The 17,332-nt window shown below is 61.8% G+C and overlaps 1 protein-coding gene across 22 annotated transcripts in view; it reads left to right on the top strand.

Annotated features, from left to right (window-relative positions):
- Positions 1–17,332, top strand: part of DGKZ (diacylglycerol kinase zeta) — a 42,449-nt gene that overhangs the window by 23,182 nt on the left and 1,935 nt on the right. For 8 of the 22 annotated variants that reach the window (XM_036859440.1, XM_036859438.1, XM_036859436.1 and 5 more), the window contains exons 2-28: positions 6,193–6,948; positions 7,235–7,343; positions 7,639–7,734; positions 8,055–8,132; positions 9,343–9,399; positions 9,803–9,871; positions 10,742–10,813; positions 10,921–11,037; positions 11,138–11,209; positions 11,503–11,598; positions 11,892–11,974; positions 12,078–12,138; positions 12,220–12,333; positions 12,423–12,563; positions 13,038–13,116; positions 13,310–13,365; positions 13,528–13,590; positions 13,691–13,764; positions 13,853–13,964; positions 14,271–14,470; positions 14,623–14,723; positions 14,826–14,905; positions 14,996–15,065; positions 15,202–15,242; positions 15,799–15,938; positions 16,843–16,874; positions 17,131–17,174. In XM_036859440.1, coding sequence (XP_036715335.1) covers positions 6,193–6,948; positions 7,235–7,343; positions 7,639–7,734; positions 8,055–8,132; positions 9,343–9,399; positions 9,803–9,871; positions 10,742–10,813; positions 10,921–11,037; positions 11,138–11,209; positions 11,503–11,598; positions 11,892–11,974; positions 12,078–12,138; positions 12,220–12,333; positions 12,423–12,563; positions 13,038–13,116; positions 13,310–13,365; positions 13,528–13,590; positions 13,691–13,764; positions 13,853–13,964; positions 14,271–14,470; positions 14,623–14,723; positions 14,826–14,905; positions 14,996–15,065; positions 15,202–15,242; positions 15,799–15,938; positions 16,843–16,874; positions 17,131–17,174 — 3,013 coding nt within the window. Of the gene's footprint in view, positions 1–1,245; positions 1,563–4,401; positions 5,375–6,192; positions 6,953–7,234; positions 7,344–7,638; positions 7,735–8,054; positions 8,133–9,342; positions 9,400–9,802; positions 9,872–10,741; positions 10,814–10,920; positions 11,038–11,137; positions 11,210–11,502; positions 11,599–11,891; positions 11,975–12,077; positions 12,139–12,219; positions 12,334–12,422; positions 12,564–13,037; positions 13,117–13,309; positions 13,366–13,527; positions 13,591–13,690; positions 13,765–13,852; positions 13,965–14,270; positions 14,471–14,622; positions 14,724–14,825; positions 14,906–14,995; positions 15,066–15,201; positions 15,243–15,798; positions 15,939–16,842; positions 16,875–17,130; positions 17,175–17,332 lie in introns of those variants that run through there. The other 14 variants (XM_036859448.1, XM_036859459.1, XM_036859449.1 and 11 more) reach the window with 7 other exon arrangements.

Here is a 17,332-nt window from a genome sequence, read left to right on the forward strand (position 1 = left end):
CCACTAACCTTTAAGAAACTACCACTTGTCATATTTTGGTGTAGTAGCAGAGAATATCCATAATTGCGTGAAAAGGCTATTAAAATATTCCTTCCTTTTCTAACTAATTGTCAGTGTGAGGCAGAAGTTTCTTCATGTACTTCAACCAAAACAACATATCACAACAGATTGACTGCAGAGGCAGATATTAGAATCTAGCTGTCTTCTATTAAGCGAGACATGAGAAATTTGCAAAAATAAAAACATGCCACCCTTCTCACTACTTTTTTGTTTTAGAAGATACAGTTTATTTTTCATAAAAGTATGTTATATATTAACAGTTACTGGGTTTATTGTTTTTCAACAAATGAATAAATAGTATTTTAAATATTTCTCAGTTTTAGTTTCTAATGTGGTCAATGTTAATAGCTATAACCCCCATAAACAAAACCGTTTGGGGAGCTTCAATAATTTTTAAGAGTTTAAGGGGGTCCTGGGACCAGGATGTTTGAGAGCTGCCACTCTAGATCCTAGGGGCTAGGAGTGTTAACGGAGGGGTGGCGTTCTAGGCAGGATGGGTGTGACATGGGCTGGCTTTCTTCTGGATCTGACAGGCCCCCTTGGCAGGGCTGGGAAACCCAGGATCAGGAGGCTCCGCTCAGCCACTTCTGAGCTGTGGGCAGTCACAGGCCTCCATGAGCCTCAGGTGCCCTGGGGGTTCAGCTGGGAGCGAAATGCCACTTGCACAGGGGAATTACAAGCCTCCTCTCCGGCAATGCTTGTGAAAAAGTGCTTAGTAAGTTGTGAAACACTCCATAGATACTTATTTTTGTGGTTATTTTGTCTGAAGCCGGTGCTTAGCTGTCTCAGATGCTTTCCCCAGACCCCGGAAAACCTGTCCAGTGGGTGCGAGAGGGTGTAGGGTGACCCGCCTCTTCTCCCCGCAACCCTCCCGGAGCTGAGGCAGGGGCTGAGCTGTGCCGGGGGCCGGGTGGAGGGGAGGCTCCTGAGCTGTTGCTCAGCGGCCTCTGGGGACTTCGGGAAGAGAAGCCAGGAGGCAAGGCTCGTGCGCGTGTGTGTGCCCGCCCGCCTCCCGCCCACTGCCGCCTGCTTGCACTGCTGGGAGAGGAAGTGCAGTCGCTTACCGATCGGGTTATTTTCATAACGGCCGTCTCAGGCGTGGGGGAGGAGGGTGGCGAGGGGGAGGGGGCAGGGGAGCAGCCACAGCAGCTCACTCCCCAAACTAGGACTTGCTCAGCCGGAGGCTGGCCCGGAGCTGGAGCCAGAGCCGGGGCTCGCCTGCCCCCCCGGGACCCCAGCCCCCGCCCGCTGGCCCACCTCCTGCCTGCCGCCCTGCCTTCCAGATCAGGTCAAAGGGGCTCGCCTCAACCCTTCCTTGCCTTCTGCTTCCTCCCTCTTGGATCTGTCTGGGTGGGCCTGGGGAGGGGTGGATCAGGGTGGGCCCGGGCACCACCATCCCCAGTCGAGGCTCCTGAAGCTGATGGAAAGGGACCGGCAAAGCGTAGGCCGACCGAGCTCCTGTCTGAGCTCCTGTGCCCGAGCCAGGACAGAACCCTGTTGAGGTAAACATGACTGGCCTGGTCGCCTCCTTTGCCATGCAGCCCTGGCCCACCTCTCCCCCCCCGTGCATTCTGGTTTGGTTTGGTTTGGTTTGGTTTTGGCAGGATCCTTTTAGTGAACAGAGACCTGGGAACCCTGACACACCAGCCCCGGGCAGGCCCCCTTTCCAGCCGTCCCCGTCTCCTTCCCTCCGACCTCAACCTCAGGGCCGTGGGAGCAAAGCAGCCAGAGGTGGCTTCTGAGCAGCAGACCCTGGGGAAGCAGCTCCAGGCCCCGGCTCTGGGGCTGCTGGAAAGGGGGCCACATTGCACCATTCCCAGCCTGCACCGGGAAGAGGGGTGTGAGGGGCCCGTCCACAGCGTGGAACAGGCACTCTGGCCAAATCCCACAGCGCGGCCTGTGCGAGCACCTCTGGAAGCAGAGGGGTCCCGGGGGGCCAGGCCTGGTGCCAGGGGCAGAGGGCGTTCATCACAGCAGGAGCAGACACCCAGGCGGCTCTGGCTGCCAGGCTCTGTTCCTCAGGGGGTGGGGGTTGGCCGTCCTGGGAACTCCAGCTTTCCCTTCCGGGTTCCCACCCCCACCGTGGGCAGAGACAGACCCCAGGAGGTGGCACTATCCACACGCCCTGGTGTCTGCCGTAGGCGTAGGCCCTGCCCTGCCTCTCCTCTCTGCCAGCCGCGTCAGGTACTTTCTACCAGTATCTCATCCGAACCTCCCTTATGTCAAACCTCCTAAACTAGGTCGTTGCATTCCCCATTTTGCAGATAAGAAAATTGAGACTCGGAAAGGTTAGTTGATCAGCCCGGGAAAGCAATGGCAGATATAGGATGCCAGGGCTCACGGGCTTTTCCACTTGAAGCTAACATAGGGTGTGAGACAGTCTGGCTGGGAGGCCAGGGGTCCTGTCCTTCCTAGCCAGTCGCCGATGAAGCTGGGGCACTCGTGTCCGCTCGCCCCCGGCAGCTGCCTTAGCTTGGCCACCTGCAGCCCCACTCGGTGCTGTTCACCAGGGGTGCATGGCCAGCCACCACTGTGCATGTCTCCCCGTAGCATCCTTTGTCCTCCCCAGGCTCCCAGCAGCCAGTTGACGGGGCCCGTGAGTCCTTTCCCACTCTGCCCCCTTCAGGTGTGACAGGATTACCCCAGGTCCCCCACCGGGAGGCTGAGGGACAGCCATTTGTGCTCTGCTGTTGGTGTTAGAGCCCTGTGGGGCTTCCTCTGGTGACCTTTACATGTACCGTGTGGTATGTGGAAGGTGACAGAGCGTGAGGTGACAAGAAGCTGCCGCTCGGAGCTGTGCTGTGGGGAGAAGCTCCACGCCCAGGCAGAGGAAAGGCTGGGACAGGCCTGAGACCAGGCTGGGCTTCTGAGCAGACCCAGGAGAAGCCTCAGCAGAGATAGGAAGTCAGGAGTCAGGCCACTGCTGACCAGAGGACAGAGGTTTCTATGGAGACGGGAGGAACAGGAAGCATGGGGCCTGGGGGGAGGGGGTGTTGGGAGCATAGAGGAGTGGGTGCCTTAGAGGCGAGCTTGTCATAGGGTGTCAGGTCAGCCAGCTGACTGCCTCCTTGGACCCACAAGGAGACTGAGGCCCGTGAGGGAGGGGCTTTGCGCATGGCCACACGAGGCCAGGCTGGCCTAGCCTGCCCCGCCCCCGCTCACACTGACTGCACCGTCAGGCCCCTGAGGAGACCCCGGGGCAGTGTGTGGGCTCGAACGCGGTAGGGGAGCACCTGTAAGTCGCCCCCGTGTCATGAGGCGGATGTGCGGGCGACCTCGTCCTCCCGGCGCCTCTTGTCGTGGGTCTGGGGCAGCAGGCAGGGTCCAGCCCTCACTGCCACCCAGCGAGCAACTGCCGCACCTCCCCCCCCCCTCCCCAGTGACTGTGGCCTTTTGTTTTCTGGGTGAAACTCACATCAGGCGGTGTGTTTGGCTGACTAATCTCCTCCGGGCTGGGCAGCTGTCACAGGGCGGCCTGACCAGGCGGGCAGGGAAAGCTGACACCCTGGGGCAGTGCTGGCAAGCCGGTGCCCTGGGGCAGTGGGCAGCTGGGCCTTTGGGCTCCTCTTCCTGGGTGCAGAGCAGACCCTGCGTCAGGCAGCCCTGGGTTCAGGTCCCAGTCCTGCCGCTGACCAGCCGAGTGATCTTGGAGCATGTTACTGCACCTCGTCAAGCCTGTTTCCTCATCTCTGTAATGGAGCCATCGATCCTGCCTGCCTCAGGAGGTGGCGGTAGTGAGGATCAAACGCGGTGATAAACGAACGCACTTAGCCCAGGGCCTGTCGCATAGTAGGTGATGGGTAAATGGGACTGCTACTGTCCTTATTATGGCTCCCATCCCTCCCCCCCATCCCACCTTAGTCCCAGCTCGTGGCCCATCAGGGAAGACCCTGCTCTCTGCCGCATCTCTGGGGTGTGGGCTTTGGGGTTCAGGTAGAGGCAGGTTCCGGCAGTGGCTCCGCACAGACTAGTTGTGCACTTTGGGGGAGTTACCTCCTCAGTCTCCCATGAGGAACGGGGCATGATACAGTATCTATTCTTTAGGGTGCTGTGTTTATTTATTTAAATTTTATTTATTTATTTATTTATTTTTGGCTGCATCGGGTCTTCGTTGCTGTGCGTGGCTTTCTCTAGTTGTGGCGAGCGGGGGCTACTCTTTGTTGTGGTGCACGAGCTTCTCATTGCGGTGGCTTCTCTTGTTGCGGAGCACGGGCTCTAGGCGCGCAGGCTCAGTAGTTGTGGCATGTGGGCTCTAGAGCACAGCCTCAGCAGTTGTGGCGCAGGGGCTTAGTTGCTCCGCGGCATGTGGGATCTTCCCAGACCGGGGCTCGAACCCATGTCTCCTGCATTGGCAGGCGGATTCTTAACCACTGCGCCACCAGGGAAGTCCCTAGGGTGCTGTGGTTTATAAAATGGTACACGTGTTTGCAGAGGGCTTAGAAGCGTGCCTGTTACAGGTGCGCACTCAGTAAACGTAAGCCGTGATGGCATTGACTTTAGGAGGAAGCCAAGAGCTCTCCTGCCTTTCTCCCTGTCACCTGCAGAGGCTGGCGGACTGTAAGAGGCAGAGAGCCGGAGCTGGGCAGACCCGAGCACTGCTTCCCCAGGCATGGGTGCCTCCATGTCAGTACCTCCACAGCCATCCAGGGCCCTGCCCGACGCTGCCTGCCCGGACCCACAGGGCAGTAGCAAATCAAGGGTGGGGGTGGTGGATGGGAGGAGTAGGCGCTGGACATGCAGCCCAGCCCTGATTCCTCAAACCCATCATCTTCCACCTTTTGTCCAGGGCTCCCACGCTCTCTCAGAGGCCCTCAGCTAGCAGAAGTATCTCTCCTGTCAGCCCCAGGCAGGTGTCCCATGGCCGTGACTCAGACCTCCCTGTGGCTGCCAGGGCCCAGGAGAGTACTTGATGGCAGGACACAGGTGTCCCTGGGAATTCTGGAGGCGTTGCCCCCCTGAAGCATACCAGGCTTCCTGCCCCTCCCGCACTGTTAGGGGGAGGTGAGGGCGCAGGTGCTCCCAGCCACCTGTGCAGAAGGGGCGGCAGGGGGTAGGTGAGCTGGCAAAGGAAGCGGAGCCTGTGTTCAGACCAGGTCAAGGGAGGATGGCTTGAGCAAGGGTGGTCCCCGAGGCTCCTGCAGGAGGGAGCTCTGGGTAGCTTAGTGTCTGGAATTCTCAGCGTTTGGGCTTCGAGCATTGGCCCCCAGGTCAAGGTGCAGTTCATGGGCTTCCTCAGCAGCAGAGCTGGAAGGGTTTTCCGACATCATCCAGCACTTTCTCACATGGAATGTCCGTACTGTGCCTCTTCAGAAAGGTAAGACCAGGAAAGTTCTTACTGTCAGCCCCTCAGAGCAAGAGCACACACACACCCAGAGCCCAGAGGCACTCTCTTGGCTCTTGTGGCTTCCCACACAAAGTCCCCCTGGTGGCTTCTCTCCCTGTGCAGCTGCCTCTCCGGTTTTCGGGGGGCCTTAGTTCCCCGGGGCCTTCAATCCCCAAGGCAGACGTCAGATCCTCTCCATTTCTAGTGCCACTGTCAGCCTGACCGCAAGTCAGGGGGTTGTATCAGGACTGCGTTTCTCTTCAGAGAGCCTCAGTTTCTTACCATGGTTTGGTTTGTGCCATGTTCCAGGAGGGGACACCTAAGCCTAACCTGCCCTGTGTTGGTGGCAAAACAAAGGCCTAAGGAGAGGAAAAGCCTTGCCCTCAGCCCTTCAGTCTGTCTAGGTCGGCTCCAGGCTTCCACCTTCCTTTTTCTTTTCTTTTCCATCAGCTTCAGGCAAGGGACTTGAAGTCCTTTAGGCCAGAGCTTGGTGGATCATGGTGCCTGGACAGGGGAACCCAGATGGGTAGCTGGCAGCCCCTCCTACCCAGTACTCCTGGGGCCGCACAGGGACGGAACTGGGAAGAGCGCTAGTGCGTCCAGCAGCGCTGAGTGCAGGCTCCCTGCTGGATCCTCTGGTACCCTCAGGCACCCCGTTTACGGAGCTGAGAGGCCACAGACGCCCCCCCCCCCACGCCTCCCAAGTGTCCCTTCTCTGCTCAAAGGGCAGAGGCTGTGACGGGGCTCCCGGGCACAGGATGCGCCATGGCCTGGCCCAGCTCCTGATGCTCCCGGTCTCTACCCAACAGCCACCCGCCTGCCCCTGCCATGGAGACCTTCTTTAGGAGACACTTCCAGCGGAAGGCGTCAGGCCCTGGAGAGGGGCAGAGGCGGCCCGGTGGCGTGGGGCTGCCCACGGGCAAGGCCCGGCGCCGCTCGCCTGCAGGGCAGGCCTCCTCCTCGCTGGTCCAGCGGCGCCGCTCCAGTGCACAGCTCCAGGGCTGCCTCCTGGGCTGCGGGGTGGGGGCCCCGCGCTCCAGCCGCCGACGCTCCAGCACTGCGCCCCCCGCCTGCAACCCCCGCTTCATTGTGGATGAGGTGCCCGCCCTGCAGCTGCAGCCTGCCGCTGTTGGGGCCCCGTGTCTGGGCGCACCCCTGCTGTTGGCCGGGCGCGTGGGCATGGATGAGGAGGAGGGGGTCCAGGAGGAGGATGTGACAGTTGCGTCATTGGCCACCCAGCCAGGCACCAAGAGACCGGGGCCATCCCCGCATCGGGGAGCCCTGCCCCTGCTGCCCATTCCCCGCTGGCGCCGGCGCCGGGCCTCCTCCCACCTGCTGCCCGCTGACGTGGTGAAAGACCGCGCCCTCTGGGGCCTGCACGGTTACTACCGGCCCCTCAGCCAGCAGCGGCCCTCAGGCCAGCACCTCAGCCTGGGGGGCCGAAGAGCCTCGGGCACCGCAGCTGGCCCCGGGATGCCTGCCTGCGTGCGCCCGCTGTCCCGCAGACGCCAGGTAGCCCTGCGGCGCAAGTCAGCCGGACCCCAGACCTGGAGTGCCCTGCTTGCGTAGGTATAGCTGCAGCCAGCAGGGCGAGTGGCCTCCGGGGGCTGGCTTGAGGGCCCCCGGCTCGGGAAGAGCTCTGAGCCATGCTCGGAAGCCAGCAGGACTCTGAGGAGGGCTCAGTCTCCTCGGGGATCCTCTCAGAGTCTTGGGCTGCCTTAGGGCATCCTCTGCCCTCCCTGTCTTGACCCGGTGTTGAGGTCATGGTGAGGGCAAAGATCCCAGCTGAGGGGAAGGAAGCAGAGTCGCCGCCGAGTGCTCAGCTAGCCTCAGCTATCTTCTTTTCTGTAGGAAAGCCATCACCAAGTCAGGCCTCCAGCACCTGGCACCCCCTCCTCCTGCTCCCGGGGCCCCGCGCAGTGAGCCTGAGCGGCAGATCCGGAGCACTGTGGACTGGAGCGTGAGTGGCCGGGAGCTGCAAGGGGCAAATGAGGACCAGTCCCCGCCGGGCTCAGGGCCACAGGAGCAGTCGGGTTGGGGGTACTGTGGGCAGCTGTGAGAAGAGCCCATGGGCCTATGGGGTCAGGGCAGACCTGGCGTGGCCACGTTTGAGCCAAGCCCTAAAGCCAAGGGACAGTGGGGAAAACAGGATGGAGCAAAGTAGATTGTGGCAGCTGGAGCAGGTTTGTATTGGGAGAGGGAGGGTTGGTTGGGCAGGGCAGGGGTGCACTAAGTGTGCTCATCCTGTGGTCTAGGAGTCGGCGACGTATGGGGAGCACATCTGGTTTGAGACCAACGTGTCTGGGGACTTCTGCTATGTTGGAGAGCAGTACTGTGTAGCCAAGATGCTGGTGAGTGAGCTCTGTGCAGCACACTGCCCCCTGGTGGTGGAGCCAGGTCTAGAAGCCTGTAGGCCGGCTCCTGCGGGCCTGACAGGCTGCTGCCCTTCCCGGGGAAGGTGGAAACAAGGCTCTCACCTAAGCGCCCCTGCGGTGGGCTGCCCGAGGATGGTGAGAGGAATGGGGCTGTGTCCTGATGCCAGTGCTGGGGCTTCCCGGTGCACACAGTGGGCAAGCTGTGCTGGGGCAGGTGCGAGGAGTTCTCTGCCTGCCCTGGGGCAGCATCCTGGATGGAGTTACCTGGTGCCTCAGGGGCCCTCTCTTTCCTGCAGCAGAAATCAGTGTCCCGGAGGAAGTGTGCAGCGTGCAAGATTGTGGTGCACACCCCCTGCATTGAACAGCTAGAGAAGGTGAGTGTGGTTGCTCAGGCTCTCCGGCCCCTCCCCTTTGGGTGCTAAAGCCCTCCCAGTGCACACACGTGTGTATCTGTACACGCATTTTCCCGTTACACAAACATCACCTGCCGGGGGTACCCCAGTGTGCATAGTGGTGAAGAGCCAAGGACCCAGGAGCTGAAACGCCTGCATTTGCATCCTGGCTCCCCCGCTTTATTTGTTACTGTGACCCCACTGCCCAGAGCAAGCCTGGCACAGAGTGGGGCTTGTAGACTATTACTCAGCCAGATGAAGTAATGAATGATGACCGAGACACCATTTTATCAGTTCCCAAACTAACACTTAGATGGGGCCATGCCTTGCTGAAGCTGTGAAACTCAGCTGTGTCAGGGCCAGTCCTGTGTGGCCCTGAGGCCTGGCTCTGTCCCCTCCACGCTGCCACTGTAAAGACCTTTCCCCAAGGACCACTGTCCACGGTGTGTCTGCAGCTGGGGGCACATCTGGGCTGCGTGCTTCCAGGGAGGGAGGGAGAAGGAATGCTGGGTGGGTGGGTCCAGGCTGAGGGTGGGAGGGCTGCCATGGCCCATCAGGGCTCCCCAGGCAGCAGAAACCCAGACCAGCATAAGAGAAATCCCATAGGACTAGGAATGGCATGAACAAGGCTAACGTGGACTGCTTCCCCTACCCCCCAACTCGTAGTGTGAGGTTTCCCTACAATTCTGCTAAGGCTGAAGCAGAGACAGTTAGGAAAAGAGAAACCAGTGTAGCCCCAGGTATTATAGACCCATCACACCACCCCCTAAGGTGAAAATCAAACCAGGATTTCACAAATGAGCTAACAATCTCCAGGGACCAGTCAGCAAGCAAGGACTGGGTTGCCTGCATGTGCCTGAGTTGGGAGTGCTGGAGGGTGAGGAAAGGTATAGGAGGGGTAAGCCTTGGTGCTGTTTTAGCGGGGGAGATGGATACAGAGCTTGCTGTCTCCCTCATCCCAGAACACTGGGCAGAGGAAGGAAAGATTCCTTCTGGCTAGTGCAGAGGAGCGGGGATGCAGGAGGGCTTCTGAGAAGAGGTGTCTCACGTTCTCAGGGCTCCCAGGATGATTGGGGGCTATCCCTGCCTTGCAAGGATGCCTCTGAGTGACACTTTCCTGAAGGGGGTGGCCATATGCCTGACCCCACGAAGGGAGGTTCTGACGTTTTGGTGATCATTTTATGTTTCACAGATAAACTTCCGCTGTAAGCCATCCTTCCGTGAATCAGGCTCCAGGAACGTCCGTGAGGTAAGTGCCCAGGGTAGTTAGGGCCCCGGGTTTCCTGAGTGGACCTCTCTACAGTGTCTTCAGAGTGTCACCAGGGGCTCAGCTCCTTCTAGGCGGCTCTGGGGCCCAGGGAGGTACAGGGCTGAGGCTCCGAGGGTCTCAAAGGGGAAGGCCTGGCTGGCCCTGCCTGCAGAGGGGGTAGGGCACTGCCTACCTCTTGTGCCTCCCAGTTCTCTCTGTACTTCCTCTGAGCCCCGACCTCCGGGCCACGGGGAGAAGTCTTCAGCCCCTTCTCACTTACACACAGGACTGCAGAGAGCGTCCTGCAGCCCCTGCCCCTCACTGTTGATATATTGAGGGGCACAGGCCACGTTCAAAGCTTCCACCCCTCACTTACTCCAGTGACGCTTCTCTCCTCTGCCAGCCAACCTTTGTGCGGCACCACTGGGTACACAGGCGACGTCAGGATGGCAAGTGTCGGCACTGTGGGAAGGTGAGGCCCTGCCCAAGGAAGTTGGCCAGCCTGCTGCCCCCTGGCCCCAGGCCCTACGGCCCCTGAGACTCGTGTGGCCCGTCCATCACTGACCGTGGTCCCAGGGCTCACTCTCAGCCTGGCTGCAGTGCCCAGTCAGTTCCAAAACAGCCAGGTCCCTGGGCGGAGCAGGAGAGCAGGGAGGAAAGCCTTCTTCTAGAGCAGTGTCTCTGGACTGCTCTGAAGTCGTGAGTGAGCCCTTTGAGAAGCATATAGACTTTTTCACTCATTAACTCAGCAGATGCATGTTTAGGGCCTGCTGGGTGGCAAGCACCGAGCTGGGTAGCGGGTCCCTGTCCTCCTGGAGGAGGATGCGGCTCCCAGACAGGCTGCAGGGGGCTTCCGGAGCACAGTCCACAGTGGTTGTGGTGTCGTTGACTTATTTATTGTCTGCTGCTTGTCTGCTCCCTCAGTAAGTTCAGGCTCTGAGAGGTCCCTCTTTCCTCTGTCCACTCAGTATCCAGCAGTGTGGGGCACACAGCAGGCCCGCGAGGAACGTGTGCGGAATGAACAGGAATGAATGTGATCAGTACTATAAAGAACTTTCAGAGTGCACTGGCGGGCCTGGCGGGCCTGGGTCAGGAAGGAGGGATTGGAATCAGGCAGGAGTTAGCTGTGGACCCCTTTCCAGCAGATCACGCAGTTAACTTCAGAGAGTTGTGGGCACCTGGCTCGGCCTCCCTCCCTACCCTAGGGACTCATTTTACAGTTCTTTTATTTTTTAAAAATGTGCTCCATTGCCCTGGGTGGAGAAAGGTTGGCACCAGAAAGGGGCTGGGTCTGCTGCTCCAGGCCGGGTCCCAGGTGCCCTCATCACCCTGTGCGCCCTAGGGCTTCCAGCAGAAGTTCACCTTCCACAGCAAGGAGATCGTGGCCATCAGCTGCTCCTGGTGCAAGCAAGCAGTGAGTGCTGCTCGCCCTACCTGCAGGCTGTCCCCCGGGCTGCGCTGGGTTGGGGGTCCCAGGTCTCCGCTGGGTCCGGCTCAGCCACGCCAACCAACCCCCTCTAGTACCACAGCAAGGTGTCCTGCTTCATGCTGCAGCAGATCGAGGAGCCATGCTCCCTGGGGGTCCACGCCGCCGTGGTCATCCCACCCACCTGGATCCTCCGTGCCCGGAGGCCCCAGGTGAGTCCTGGCCGCACCCTTGACCCCCGCACACAGCTAGGGTCTGCCAGCCACCCGGGGCCCACCCACCTTGTCACCAACATCCTTGCTTCCCTTGCAGAATACCCTCAAGGCAAGCAAGAAGAAAAAGAGGGCATCTTTCAAGAGGAAATCTAGCAAGAAAGGGCCTGAGGTTAGACCCGGGACCAGGTGGGCAGCTGGAGGGGAGCAGGAGAGAAGGGCCTGTTTTTTGGGATGCTGAGCCCCCGGGGCTGATGCTGCCAGCTTGGCCATCAGTGGGTCAGTTTGGGCTCTGCGGCCCTGAGGAGGGTGAGAGGTCAGATCCGAGGTGCCTCTCTATGGCCAGGCCCACTGTGAGGTGTGACCCGGTGTGATACTCAAGGGGGCACCCAGGGGCACTGCTGAGAATGGGGGCGGGGTCTGCCAGGACAGGAAAGAGCCTTATGGGCTCTCTGTGTCTCCAAGGAGGGCCGCTGGAGACCCTTCATCATCAGGCCCACCCCGTCCCCCCTCATGAAGCCCCTGCTGGTGTTCGTGAACCCGAAGAGTGGGGGCAACCAGGTACCCACAGCCTGCCCTCTCCACTGAGCGCCTCGGGGGAGGGATGGGGTCAAGCTCACGCCCCTCCCCGCAGCAGCTGTTCCCAGGTTCTGTTGCAGCTTCTGCCCCATTCCTCTTTCCCAGGGACGCTGAGAAAATCCAATTCTGTCTCCACCCTTCGCCCCTGCCTGGGCCTTGTTCCCACAGTTCCCACCCTTCTCCCCGCGCTTCTCCCCACCTCAGCCCGCCACCCCTGACTGCCTCCCCCCCTGCCCCCCGCCGCCCCATCCCTGTCGGCTCCTGGTCTCCCACAGGGCGCCAAGATCATCCAGTCCTTCCTCTGGTATCTCAATCCCCGGCAAGTCTTTGACCTGAGCCAGGGAGGGCCCAAGGAGGCGTAAGTACTTGCCAGGGCTCTCGTGGGGATGGTGGTGGGGGCTCGCCTGGCGCTCGGGGTACAGCACTTGGACCCTGACCCCGTTCCTGTCTCCTGACCCCAGGCTGGAGATGTACCGCCGGGTGCACAACCTGCGGATCCTGGCCTGCGGGGGCGATGGCACGGTGAGTGCTCCTGCCCCTCCCGGCCCGGCCCGCCCTGAGCCTCGCGCTCTGACCTGGCCTCTCGTGCTCTGCCCGCTGCAGGTGGGCTGGATCCTCTCCACCCTGGACCAGCTGCGCTTAAAACCACCGCCGCCCGTCGCCATCCTGCCCCTGGGCACCGGCAACGACTTGGCCCGCACCCTCAACTGGGGTGGGGTGAGCGCCCACAGGGCAGGGAGCTGGGGAGGGCGGGGCAGCGGGGAAGGCCCAGACCCCGGAGGGGCTCAGTTCCTGCCTCCCCCCAGGGCTACACCGATGAGCCCGTGTCCAAGATCCTCTCCCACGTAGAGGAGGGCAACGTGGTGCAGCTGGACCGCTGGGACCTCCGTGCGGAGCCCAACCCCGAGGCGGGGCCTGAGGAGCGAGATGAGGGGGCCACCGACCGGGTGGGTCGGCCGGGGCGGGGCCGGGGCGGGGCCGGGGCGGGGCCGGGGGTGTCTGGGATCCTGGGACCCGGGCTGACTCTTGGTGTCTCCGGACTTCGGCCTCTTCACGGGAAGAGGGAGTAACGGTACTCACCTCACGAGGTAGCTGTCACTCAGCCACTCAGCACATATTTACTGAGAACCTGCTACTGCCGGGCACCGTCTGTTCTCAGCAGCGAGCAAAACCAAGTCCCGGCTCTTGGGGGGCTCCTGCAGAACACGGCCCGTCACGGGGGAGGGCTGTGGGAAGAGAGGGCCAGCAGGGCACGAGGTGCCCTTGTGCGCGGGGCACTTAGCCCGGGAGCTCAGATGGCAGGGCCGAGGCCGGTGGGCTGGGGGCAGAGCTGTCTGGTGGATGTGACTGTGTGGGAAAGGCCTGAAAACGCGGGGGCTGAGCCAGCCAGCCCTCATGCCGGGTCCCTGGCCTTTCTCCAGCTGCCACTGGATGTCTTCAACAACTACTTCAGCCTGGGCTTTGATGCCCACGTCACCCTGGAGTTTCACGAGTCTCGAGGTTGGCAAACTTTTGCTGAGGAGACCTGGGGAGGCTGGGGAGGGAGGGATACAGGAGGGGGTCCCCGAGAGGACCAGACCTTGCCCTTCCCAGTAAAAGGCGTTCGTTCTCAACCCTCCCTCTTGACCCCAGCCTGGGAAGCCCCAGCAGGCTCAGAACAACTGACTGTCCCCTATTTCTTGTCACCACCCAGAGGCCAACCCAGAGAAATTCAACAGCCGCTTTCGGAATAAGATGTTCTACGCCGGGGTGAGTCTGGGGTCTGCCAGCTACGCCCCACCATTCCCATGCCCACCTGTTCTACCGCCTGTGCCCCCTGCCCACCTGTGTCTACCAGGCCGCAGGACCCCTGCGTGGCAGCGGTGAAGGAAATTACCTGTCACCAGATGGTGACGCCCTTGTCTCCCACAGACAGCTTTCTCCGACTTCCTGATGGGCAGCTCCAAGGACTTGGCCAAGCACATCCGCGTGGTGGTGAGTGGGCCATGCTGGCAGGCAGGGTGGGCAGGCCCAGCGGGAGGGAGACCACCTGGGTACGTATACCCTCTACACCCTCCGCCGTTCCCGCCTCCAGTGTGACGGGACTGACCTGACCCCCAAGATTCAGGACCTGAAACCCCAGTGCATTGTTTTCCTGAACATCCCCAGGTGAGGAGGGAAGGGCTCTGTGTGGGCCCTGCTGCCTCTGTCCTGCACACCCGCCCTCTGAAGCCCATTGTGGTGCCCTCCCCTCCAGGTACTGTGCGGGCACCATGCCCTGGGGCCACCCTGGGGAGCACCATGACTTCGAGCCCCAGCGGCACGATGATGGCTACCTCGAGGTTATTGGCTTTACCATGACATCCCTGGTGAGTGGGCCAGCACGGGGCCCGTCTAGAGCCCTGGCCCTGCTTTGCCCCGGCCCTGTCCCCACAGTGCCCCGGAGCCTGGCCCCGAGATGGAAGCGGGGCGGGGGCAGTCACCATACTTCCTTTCATTGGCCAGGACAGGAGAGTTGACCCTCACCTCCTTCTCTGGCTGGGGTCTCACCTTCCGTCTGCTCTCCACGGAGGGTGGGGGGGTCACTCTCACTTTGGCCAGAGCATCCCTGGGAAAAGCGGAGCTTGAGGTCCTGCCACCCCCTGGCCCCTGACCTGAGCCTCTCGCGCCCACAGGCAGCACTGCAGGTGGGCGGGCACGGCGAGCGGCTGACACAGTGCCGAGAGGTGCTGCTCACCACGTCCAAGGCCATCCCAGTGCAGGTGGATGGTGAGCCCTGCAAGCTCGCAGCCTCACGCATCCGCATCTCCCTGCGCAACCAGGCCACCATGGTGCAGAAGGCCAAGCGGCGGAGCGCCACCCCCCTGCACAGCGAGTATGCCCCTCCCCAGCCTCAGTTTCCCCATCTGGAAAGGAGGCTCACAGTCCCCCGGGGCAGCTGGGTGGGGCACGTGGCTCGGTGCCTGGCGGGGACTGGCAGCCCAGGCGGAGCCCTCGCCGAGTGCTGTGTGGTCACCCCGCCCGCAGCCAGCAGCCAGTGCCGGAGCAGCTGCGGGTCCAGGTGAGCAGGGTCAGCATGCACGACTACGAGGCCTTGCACTATGACAAGGAGCAGCTCAAAGAGGCCTGTGAGTGGCGAGCGCGGCTGGGGGGGCGCCGAGGAGCGCTGGGTCCCCTGAGGGCAGGGTGGTGGGGGGCAGCCGGCTGCTGACGGCCGCTCTGTCCTCCAGCCGTGCCGTTGGGCACCGTGGTGGTCCCGGGAGACAGCGACCTGGAGCTGTGCCGCGCCCACATCGAGAGGCTCCGGCAGGTAAGGAGCAGGTCTGGGGCCTGCCCGGGCTGCCCCCTCCTGCCCCAGGTTCTGGTCGCCCCCAGCCCCGGCCTCTGCTTCTCTCGACAGGAGCCCGAAGATGCTGGAGCCAAGTCCCCAACGTGCCAGAAACTTTCCCCCAAGTGGTGCTTCCTGGATGGTGAGTGGCCCCCAAGGGCCAGCTCAGGGCGGTCCCAGGCCGTGTCCTGCCCCCTCCCTGGGAGGTCCTAGGTGGGGCGGCAGAAGACCTAGGCCTGGACAAGGGCCCCCTTCCTCAGCCACCTCTCTCCCCACAGCCACCACTGCTAGCCGCTTCTACAGGATCGACAGGGCCCAGGTGAGCACTCACTGTCCTGCTCCGTCTGCCGCTGGCTCCGGGGCCCCAGTGTCCCCTGTCCTGCTAGGCCACCCTCCACAGCCGGGCACAGCCGTCCTTGCGTCCCATAGTGTCCGCGGTTGAGCTGTGCACAGGGATGGTGCTGACGGGAGAAGGGAGCCCGTGTACCCGGACAGAGCTCGCCGGGTTGGGGTGGGGTGGGGGCGGCCCTCACAGCACAGCTGTCATCCATCCAGACACAGAAGAAAAGGCACTTCTGGCCAGAGGCCTGGTCACCTGGGTAAACGCTTAGCAGTGGGAAGGGGCTGGCCAGCTGGTGGGCCCGCTGTGCAGAGGTCAGGGGCTGGGCTTGGGTGGCAGGAGAGGAGAGGAGGAGAATGGGGGAGGGGACGGGACTGGCAGGGCCACTGGCCCGCCTGCCTCCTGTCAGTGTTCCTGCCCACAGCAGAGGCTTCTCCAGGTCTGCTGGCCTGGCAGCCCCTTCACCTCCCCCCGCCCCCGCCCCCCGGCCCCCCTGCAGGGCCCTGACCCTCGGCCCTGACCTCCCCACCCGCAGGAACACCTCAACTACGTGACCGAGATCGCACAGGATGAGATTTATATCCTGGACCCTGAGCTGCTGGGGGCGTCTGCCCGACCTGACCTCCCAACCCCCTCTTCCCCTCTCCCCACCTCGCCCTGCTCACCCAGGCCCCGGTGAGTTCCAGGCCTCAGCCAGTCCCCTGGCTCTAAATCCCACCCGGAAGCCAGAAGCTCCTCAAGTCCTGTCTTCCACCCCAGCCGCTTCCCTGAGCGCCAGACGCACTTCAGCTGCCTGTGGTCCCCACCGGCCCCGCCCCACTGACCCACGGGCAGCAAACTGAACCCAGCCAGCCAGCCCTCCACCCCACCGTCCGCTCTGCTGCGCGGGCCAAAGACCCGGGCTCCCTCCCTGGCTGCTCCCTGCCTGCGTCTGAGCACACCACGGTGCCCCTGGCCTCCTGCTCTCTCCCACCAGCCTGGAACCACCTTCCCCGGCACCCTGCGGTCAATGTGCCCTCCCGCGCGTACCTGGTCACTTCATCCCACGCAGCCTGAGCCTGGTGGTCTCTGACCCCACCAGCGCCCTCCCTGCTCCATCACCACAGTCCAGCCCCACTCGCCTCTCGGTTCTTTAAGGCACAAGTGTGCCCACCTCTGGACTTGTCCTTGCCTGCCCGATCTTCACAGAGCTGCCCCTCCATTCATATCTCAGCTTGGGTGTTTCCTCCTCAGAGGAGTCTCCCAGGAGCCCACCTGAAGTTGCTGTTCAATCAATCACACTACCCTGTCTCCTATTCTTCGTAGCACTTGCTGCTGTTTCAAAATACCTTATTTATTTGTTTACTTGTTTGTCTCTCTGACTAGAATGTAAGCTCCCTGAGAGCAAGTTCTCTACCCGTCGTGTTCACTGCTGTATTACCAGTGCCCAGAGCAGCACTTGACACATAGGAGGCACTCAATAAACTGTTGAAAGGACAGAGGGCGCCCCCGGTTGGGGCTGGGGAGGGCGACAAGCTGGGCCTGTGCTGTAGCCATGTCACCCATAGCCCTGCCACGTCTCATCCTGCTCTGTTTGCAGGTCACTGCCAGGGGATGCTGCACCCCCTACAGGTGAGGCCTCTCCCTGCAGGGCCCCTGCTTCCTCCCCGGTCCTAGGACTGAGGCTCGGTGGGGTGGGGTCGGGTGGGGTGGAGCCCATACGCAGCCTCACAAGAACATAGCCATGTCACCATGAGCCCACAGCCCTTGGCACACGTGCCCCGACAGGCCCACTTCTCTGCACAATAGTGCCTCAGACGTATGTTCACACACCGACACATGCCTAGGCGTCCAGCGCCAGAGTGTAACAGACAGATGTTCTGTGCAGGTGAAGAGCTGATTGAGGCTGCCAAGAGGAACGATTTCTGTAAGGTACTAGTGCCAGGCTCGGGCTCCTTCCCCTTGGCAGCCCCCTCAGGCCCTGGGGAGTGGGGCCTCTGGGCTGGGCCAAGAGCTAATCTGTTGAGGTGTGGTCATCTGTCATCACCTGGGCCTCTGTGGGGCCTCCGTGTGGTTGTCCCAGTCAGCCC

The sequence above is a fragment of the Balaenoptera musculus genome, chromosome 8 (genome assembly GCF_009873245.2).
Source record: "Balaenoptera musculus isolate JJ_BM4_2016_0621 chromosome 8, mBalMus1.pri.v3, whole genome shotgun sequence".
In the NCBI taxonomy this organism is placed as follows: domain Eukaryota; kingdom Metazoa; phylum Chordata; class Mammalia; order Artiodactyla; family Balaenopteridae; genus Balaenoptera; species Balaenoptera musculus.